We start from the raw sequence: 9,731 nt of genomic DNA on the forward strand, positions 1-9,731 counted from the left end.
TGGAGAGGATGTGGAGAAATAGGAACACTTTTACACTGTTGGTGGGATTGTAAACTAGTTCAACCATTATGGAAAACAGTATGGCAATTCCTCAAGGATCTAGAACTAGATGTACCATATGACCCAGCCATCCCACTACTGGGTATATACCCAAAGGATTATAAATTATTCTACTAGGGTTTTATTTTCTATGAAGTATATAGAGTATAGATACTTGGGGTTGCCAGTAATGGCCCATCCATATGCTTTGATAATAAACTGGGCAGAGTAAATTTATTAATTGCCCTTCCTACCTATTAACATTAATTTTATCCATAATTATTATCTAAAAACAGGACATTAGGAATATTAGGATAATTGCACCTGTGAAAGCTAGAAATAACAAGAAATTTTCAGTGACAGAAAAAAATGTGTATTTCCTGATTACAAACAGATTAACTTGCCTCAAAATAAGACATAAGAAAAAAAAGTGTTTGTTGGCACTTTGAAATATCATAGGATGCCGTATGGATAAAGCATCACTGGAAAAATCATGTGTATTTTATGAAGAATGAATGGCCAATTTCAAAATGGTTTTCTTTGAATATGAAAATATATATATGTTCATTCAATCAGAGCTAGAAAAAGCAAGAAGCTGTAAAATATATTTAAACTTTAACAAAAAGAGTTTAGTATTGGCAAGTCCAGATTGGCAATATATTGTGTAATGGAAAACTTAAAAGTAAGATAAATTAATAATTTGCCATCCAAATTGAGAAACTTTTGAAAGTGAATTAATTTACTACTAGTGAGAAAGCTGGGACAACAGTCATGAACCCATGCTAACTTGGGCAAATTGGAAAATGCTTGGTCAGCATATTCATAAATGTCTCCAAAAGGCATAAACCCAGAACAGAACAATTACTCTTCCCTCAAATCAACTCTTCTCTTCAGGCTGCTTAGTCAGGGGAATGCCAAGTGCTGGACCTGTAGAGATCAGGATGGCCACCTATTCTCATTGCCTGAAAAGAAAATACCAACGCAATTTTCCCCCACCTATTTTAGAAACAGATAAATAAAGCCACTAGTGAAATCCCTAAACCATGTCTACTTCATCAATGTTGTAAACTTTTTTCAAGCCTGTTATCTCATAGTTTCATGAAGATTTGTAGCTTGCCTCAGTTAGCACACCTGTAAGAAACCACCACAATAAAAGAATTTCATTGGTTTACTTCATAGCTTACTTATCTCTACTTCCTCCAAATATTTTGCTATGTTGTTTTCACTTTCTTCAGCTGAAATTCATCAATATTTGCGTTGAATTTTTTTCTATTAAAAGCAAATGTTCTCCTCTTATAGTTCTAACAGCCCAATAATAAATCATAATCTCTAGAAATATTGAGAAGTAATACAACTTAGACTATAACAAATAACTTTCATCTCAGTATATTTTATTTATTTACCAAAAACTTTAAATGTTTTATAACATGAATTCATTCAGTCATCATAACAAGCCTATGCATTAGATACTATTCTTAGCCCCATTTTCAGAGAAAGAAACTGAGGTAAAAATACGCCCAAGGTCACTTAGATATTCTGTGGTAGAACAGCCATTTGAACCCAGGCAACCTTTGCTGTAGGTTCTGTGCTCTCAAAATCACTCAGCTTTCCTGTCTCTTATGTGATTTTCAGTTACTATCCCTGTCTGTGAGCATTAGAAATACCCCTTGGCATACAGTTTTCAAAAATAAGAAAACTAAGGCTGAGGAATAACTTGTTCCAAGTCTCATCTGTATAAAGAGATTGTGTGGAGTTGGAATTTAAACTGAATTATTTTCTTCTCTGTTCCCAAGTGTTTAAGCTACTCTCACCTACTGCTTTGGTACGACAAACTTGTTTTAAACATTCTCCAGTTATGACCCAACATATATTTAGTTACCTGCTAAATATGAGTGCACAGGTTAGTGTGTCAATAACTATGTTAAATAATAGCGATACTAATGAATATCTTAGTCTTGTCCTTGGTATTCATATGAACAAATCCAGTAGGTCACTTGCAAATTTCTCTAAATCTTGTTTGTTAAGATTTTTATATCCTTCTTTTTTCAGTCAATTTTCATCATTTATATTTTCTTAGAAAATCATTTATTGTACTATATTTTCATATATATTAGTATACAGTTGTAAATTGATCCTTTTATAATCATTTTCAAATTACTTTCTTATAATCACATTCCCTTTACCCTCTGGATTTTGTGATTAATAAAAGTTTCCCTCATTTTTCCATTATATTAGCTAGTCTAAAACAGTTTATGTATTATTTTATTTTACCCAAGGAAACAATTTTAGAATTTATCAGTTCTATGCTTTTATAGCATGCTTTTACTTTTCTAAATGTACTTCCCACTTAAACTTTTTCTTATTTTTTACAAACATTTAAAAAATTATTCCCAGAGCTTACTACTTATATGCTACTATTGCCATCTTAAAACAACTCTCTTTGCCCACCTGCATCTCTTACCACTCTTTCCTTCCCTTACCAGAGGCCAGCTCACATTGGTCTTCTTGCTCTCTTAACACACCAAACTAATTATTTTCTTAGAGGACACATTTTGTAGGACATTATTGGACATATTAGAGGACATTATTAGGACACATTAGAGCACATTTTTGTATCCATAAACTCTCTACCAGGGTATATTTTTTATGGATACTTCCTTCTTATTATTTAGTCTCATTTCAAATAATGCCTCATTGGAAATCTTTCTCTGACTGCTCCAACTGAAACATCCACTCCCTACTCTAGCTGATCCCATTCCAGTAGCTTTGCCCTGTTTTGTTTTCTTCATAGCATAGATAGCACAATTTGATATTTTAATTCATTAATTTGCAAGTTTATTGTCAGTCTCCTTGATCCAAACTTTATATTTAAAGTAATATTTATCTGCTTGTCTAAAACTGTATTGCTAGCACACAAAACAATGGCTAGTGCTTACAAATAGATTAATTAATTCCTTTCTAGTATTTATTGTATTACCCCATTTTTATGTTATGAATAAATACCTGAGATTAGGTAATTTATATAGAAATAGAGGTTTAATGGCCTCACAGTTCCACATGGCTGCAGAGGCCTCACAATCATGGCAGAAGCTGAAAAAGGAACAAAGGCACAGCTTACATGGTGGCAGGCAAGAAGGCATGTGCAGGGGAACTGGCCTTTATAAAACCATCAGATCTTGTGAGACTTATTCATTATCACAAGAACAAAGTGGAAAAAACCCATACCCATGATTCAATTACCTCCCACTGGGTCTCTCCCTGGACATGGGATTATGGACGATACAATTCAAGATGAGATTTGGGTGGGGACACAGCCAAACCATACAATTCCACCCCGGCCCCTCCCAAATCTCATGTCCTCACATTTCAAAATATAATCATACCCTTTCAACAGTCCCCCAAGGTCTTATCTCGTTCCAGCATTAACTCAAAAGTCCGAGTCCAAAGTCTCATCTAAAACAAGGAAAATTTCTTCCACCTATGAACCTGTACAATCAAAAGCAAGTTAGTTACCACCTAGATACAATGGGGGTACAGGCATTGGGTAAATATGCCCATTCCAAATGGGGGAAATTGGCCAAAACAAAGGAGTCACAGGCCTCATGCACGTCCGAAATCCCATAGGGCAGTCATGAAACTTCAAAGTTCCAAAATTATCTCATTTGACTCCATGTCTCACATCCAGATCATGCTGACGCAACAGGTGGGCTCTCACAGCCTTAGGCAGCTCTGTCCCCTGTGGCTTTGCAGGGGACAGCCCCACCCGTCTGCTTTCATGGGCTGGCATTGAATGCAAGCTGTCAGTGGATCTACCATTCTGGGGTCTGTAGGATGGCGGCCCTCGTCTCACAACTCCACTAGGTAGTGCCCCAGTGGGGACTCTGTGCAGGGACTCCAGCCACATATTTCCCTTTCACACTGCCCTAGCAGAGGTTCTCCACAAGGGCTCTGTCCCTGAAGCAAACTGTTGTCTGGACATTCAGACATTTCCATACATCTTCCGAAATCTAGACAGAGGTTCTCAAACCTCAATTCTTGTTTTCTGCACACCTGCAAGACCAATACCACATGAAAGCTGCAAAGGCTTGGGGCTTGCACCCTCTGAAGCCACATCCTGAGCTGTACCTTGGCCCCTTTTAGCCATGGTTAGAGTTGCTGGGATGCACGGTGGTAAGTAGGGGGGCCCTGGACCCAGCTCAGGAAACCATTTTTTCCCTCCTAGGCCTCCAGGACTGTGATGGGAGGGGCTGCTGGGAATGTCTCTGACATGTCCTGGATACATTTTCCCCTTTGTCTTGGTCATTGGCATTTGGCTCTTTGTTACTTATGCAAATTTCTGTGGCAGGCTTGAATTCCTTCCCAAAAAATGGGATACAGGCTGCAAATTTTTCAAACTTTTATGCTCTGCTTCCTCTTGAACATTTTGTCACTTAGAATTTTCTTCTGCCAGATACCCTAAATTATCTCTCTCAAGTTCAAAGTTCCTAGATCTCTAGAGCAGGAGCAAAATGCTGCCAGTCTCTTTGCATAGCAAGAGTGACCTTTACTCCAGTTCCCAACAAGTTCCTCATCTTCATCTGAGACCACCTCAGTCTGGACTTCATTGTCCACATCACTACTAGCATTTTGGTGAAAGCCATTCAGCACATCTCTAGAAGTTCCAAACTTTCCCACATTTTTCTATCTTCTTCTAAGCTCTTCAAACTCTTTCTTCTAAGCTCTTCAAACTCTTCCAACTTCTGCCTGTTACTCAGTTCCAAAATTGTGCCCACATTTTCAGGTATCTTTACAACAGCACTCCACTCTATCAATACCAATTTACTGTATCAGTCCATTTTCATACTGCTATGAAGAAATACCCAAGACTGGGTAATTTATAAAGAAAAAGAGGTTTAATGGACTCACATTTCCACATGCCTAGAGAGGCCACAAAATCATGGTGGAAAGTGAAGGAGAAGAAAAGGCATGTTTTACATGGCAGCAGGCAAGAGAGCGTGTGCAGGGAAATTGTCTTTATAAAACCATCAGATCTCATGAGACTTATTTACTATTATGAGAACAACATGGGAAAAAACCCACTCCCATGATTCGATTAACTCCCAGCAGGTACCTTCCATGACACATGGGGATTATGAGAGCTACAATTCAAGATGAGATTTGGGTGGGGACATAGACAAACCATATCATTTATCAAGGCATGTTTAATTTCCAAAGAATTGCAGATGCTACTCTTTAATTTTGTTATTTTAATAATAAAATTATTGATATTTATTTTATCTTAAAATAATTTTGCCATTAATTTCATCAATGTTAAATTTAATTATTAAACATAGTTATAGCATGTATTTTAATATTTAAAGGGAACTCATTTGGATTGTTCATTCAACATATATTTATTGAGGACTTATTATGCGTATTGGGATACAGCATTGAAAAAAACAGATGTTTCTGTGTGTTTTTACTTTAATATGGTAGTTGTTTAATGTGTTATTACCCAAAATACAAAAATAGAAGTTCTTACATCCTCTCACTAACTACAGGATGCCCTTTAAGCTTCTAAATTATAATTTAGAAGGCTAGCTGATACAGGTTGATTTATATATAGTATAATATCTAAATCTAAATATAGTAGTCAAGCAGGCTGAGAGGAGAGGGAAGAGTCTTGAAGCTAGTGGGTCACCCAAAAAAGGAACTTTTACCTTTACCTATTCATTTTCTATGTGTGTTGAAATCTCTGAAGTTAGGGCCACCTTTACCCTTTCTCTAGTCCAGTGTCATAATATGGCTATGTTCAGCCTTCTTCCTGGTATTTCTGGTCACTGAACTAGACAAGGGAGGAAATGCTCAAGTGAGAGAATAGGTCTCTGGATTCCTAACATCATAAAAAGCGACATCATAAAACCGCCCCTTACCCCTACTATTTGAATCTTACCCACAGCCTGCCTCTTTTGGCAGCCCTTGCTATGAGGTAGTAAAAGCACCCCTACACAGCTCTTTCACAGCCCATCCTAACATAGCCCTCAAATTAGAGGATTGTGTTATGCTCCTTAAAACTTCCATTACTTTCTAAACGTCTTCATCAAGAAAAGAGAAAAAGAATCATGGCTTAACATGTTACTTCAATCTAGCGTACCTAACATTCTATCAGAATTTCCCACCAAGTCAGAGTTCCATGGTGGAATCACCCCTTACTGAGGTGTACTTTTCCCTAAATGTGTTAAATGAATTTAATTCTGTTTCTATTACAGACTTTTGGAGGCCTTTACACTATCATCTAGAGCTCAACTCTCCTATCTTTAATCAAAAATAGATCAGTGTTAAGTTTTAAAAATATTATTCTCAGCTGTAAGTCGCTAATACTCATTGAATGTAGACATTCCTTTTACCATGGAGAGAAATGACAACCATGCTTCCTAATGATAGATGTACATATTTATTGCCTAGCGTTTTACCTTACCTGAGCGATATTGATTGCATTTTGGATTCGTATATCTTCCTCATAATCCTTTGTTTTCTGCAATGTTTGCCATATTATATTTCTAAGTCCATCCTGTTCTTCATCTCCTTGAAGTTCCCATGAAATTTTCACCAGGTTATACACTAAGCCATAGTAACCAGTCCAGACTACTTGATCACCTGTTTAAAAAGAAAAAGTCTTTGGGAGTTATCATTTTATTCACCTTGCTAAAGTAAGATTGTGTGAAAAAGAAGAAACCAATTTTACCATAATTCATAATAATATTCTAAAGTCTGAAATTCTAAGCTGCAGAAATTTCTGACCCTTCACTGCTTTCTCTCCTTTACATTTAAAAAAGACCACAGATCATTTTAAAATTTCTAACCACATGAAAAGAAAAACTGCATCTAACTGGTATACTTCATAAATTTAAAAGTTAAATTGGTAAACTGTGAACTACATATACAAAACAAATTCTTAGAATTCAAGTAAAGAGAAATCTGTTCAAAGGAATGTGAACACAGACCACCATGGTGAATTTTATAATAAAGTAGAAAACCAGAAAATACTTCCTGTTATTAAAAAAGTCAAACATTATGAAACATGGTATTTGAACCAAGAAGAAAATGCTTAAATCATGTGAAAAGCATACAAAAACTACTGTTATAATTATAAGCTGAAAATTCATTTTAATAATAGTGAAATAAATCAATTGGAATGTAGGAAAAGTAATGAAAACAGAGATTTAAAACTCTAAGACACTCCTAGAACTTACACAGCAATTAGCAATTTATATACATTATCAAGTTCCACTTTCAAAATATGTATTTTCCTTAGAGAAAGGATAAAGACATTTCTATTTACTCTTTATGGTAATTATTTCTTACCTAGATATTGTACATTTCTATGCAGTAATAGGAAAAAGGGATTCCAATTTAGGTAGATGTGGGAGAAATAAATTTGGGGAATAAAATAATACAGTTATCAAAGAGGAGATGAACTAGTCAAAAAGCAACATGAAAATAATGAGTATGTGAAGCAGATAAGAACAAGAAGAGGAAATGGTTCAGAAAGGGAACTGAAAGAGTTTTAAAGCCCTTTAAATTCCATATTGCACTTTTCTCCAAAACCCTGGTGACAGTCCATTGATGATTGTTGCCCTTTTTGAATAAAGATAGAAGCACAACCTGAAAAGTCACAATCCTCAACTTTTCCAAATGAATCTAGTTTTCATAATGCAGGTTAATAATCATCATCATTATGATTATAGCTAGTAGGGGTAACAACTATGTCATCCAATTTTAGTTCTCACTATAATCCTGCTATGTAGATGTTATTATATATACTTAGAATAATAAAAGGGAACATATAAACTTGAACCTGCTTAGAAAGCTCCCTGGCATCAGACAGCTGTTGAATGAATGATAGAGCAGGTAAAGGCTGATCTAATCCTGTCCCATGCAGCACAGTCTCTCCAATTTACACAAGTACTTTTCTTTCCAGTCATGACCTTCCATTCCATTCATAGGAAAGAAAGAGTTTGAAAGAAAGAGGAGGCAGAAGAGAAAGTATGTACATGTTTTACAAGTAGGAGGAGAAAGGCATATATCCAGTTTCCAATCTTAAGGTATCATCTACCTTTTCTATTATTGGAACTTTAGGAGAGAAAGTATAAGCTGGAAGTAGGAAGCTACAGTTAAGCAGCCAATTATTTTTGAAACGTCACTTTCTCCTTATAGGAACTTTACTAATTAAAATTGAGATACCACAATATTTGAATTAACATATAATATAAAACAAGTTTTTTGAATGAATGTCATTAATATTTTGCACTGAACATTTGGAATATAATAAAAAAGCCCAAATTTAAGGTTTGGGTTTTTTTTTTTAACCATTGCCTTTGTGAATAGTCTTGGCTAAGGTGAGAAAAAGATAGTCTGTGTCTTCAAGTAATTGGCATGTCTGGGAGACTAGAATAATTTGTAAGAGAAATTAGAGAGTAACTGTTATTTGAAAAGATGATGGTCATTGATATAACAATCACAAAAGCAAGAGATCAATGAGGGCTAGAAGAGTAAGCAAAGGACTGGAGAAAGTATGAGTTTACAAGACTTGTCCAATAGGTAAATTTGGGAAAAGTGCAGAGGAAGATATTGGTGGAATATTTCAAATGGAAGGATATCTGAAAAAGGTTAGCTCTGAGAATAAACACTGTAATAGCTTCCTAGTTCTTTCATCTTCCTGTCTTATATTTACTGCTTCACCATTACTAATCCATGTTGTGCAAACTGACCTTTCTAAATCTCATTATGTTACTTCTCTACTCACAACTTAGCAAAGGATTGCCATTTGTCCCTATGTAAATTCCAAATTGCATGGCCAGGTAATTACTGTCTTTCTAATATGACATCATTTTGAACACATCTATCACCACTCCTTTATTCCCACCCCTCTTGCTAATACACTATAAACAGACAAAACTACTTGAAGTTCTAGAATACACATTTCATTTAATCTTCTAGCCCTTGTATAAACTTTTCACTTAGCCAGAAGTTATCCTGTCCAAAAATAACTGCACACTACACCTGGCTTCTATCCATTCTCCTGCATTCTTTCTCCTAGGAATCCTTCTCTGAATCCCCATGGCTAGCTAGGTGCCCCTGTGCCTAATGTATTGCATCATATTGTAATTGCATTTCTCACCTATGGATTCTAAACTACTGGAGAAGACAGAATGTCTTTTATTTGCTTAGATATTCTTAGCATTTAGTAAAGTGCCTACAACATAGTAGATCTAATTTACAAAAATCTGTTTATTGATTTAGGGAAGTAGGTAGAGAGAACAACTATGTCCCTTTGCCTGGGACAGAAGGGTTTCTTGGAACACAAGCTTTCAAGGACAAAACTGGGAAAGTCCACAGCAAATCAAGATATTTAGATCAGGAATATGGCCCCCAGCAGTGAGGTAGTTAGACAGAGAGAGAAGGGAAGAGATGATAGTAAAGATCTCAAATGAAGCTGAAGTGGAGAGTTTATGCTAAAAATAAATAAGAGGCCAGCCACGGTGGCTCACATTTGTAATCCCAGCACTTTCAGAGGCTGAGGCAGGAGGATTGCTTGAGGTAGGCCAGGAGATCAAGACTAGCCTGGGCAAAATATCGAGACCCTATCTCTATAGTTTTTTTTTTTTTTTTTTTTTTTTTTTTTTTTTTTTTTTTTTTTTTTTTTTTTTTTT

The 9,731-nt window shown here is 35.7% G+C and overlaps 1 protein-coding gene across 1 annotated transcript in view; it reads right to left on the bottom strand.

Moving 5' to 3' along the window:
- Positions 1-9,731, bottom strand: part of TMEM232 (transmembrane protein 232) — a 260,718-nt gene that overhangs the window by 154,729 nt on the left and 96,258 nt on the right. The window contains 1 exon segment of the mRNA XM_017889055.1: positions 6,497-6,675. Coding sequence (XP_017744544.1) covers positions 6,497-6,675 — 179 coding nt within the window.

The sequence above is a fragment of the Rhinopithecus bieti genome, unplaced genomic scaffold (assembly GCF_001698545.2).
Source record: "Rhinopithecus bieti isolate Rb0 unplaced genomic scaffold, ASM169854v2 scaffold_18126, whole genome shotgun sequence".
Classification (NCBI taxonomy): domain Eukaryota; kingdom Metazoa; phylum Chordata; class Mammalia; order Primates; family Cercopithecidae; genus Rhinopithecus; species Rhinopithecus bieti.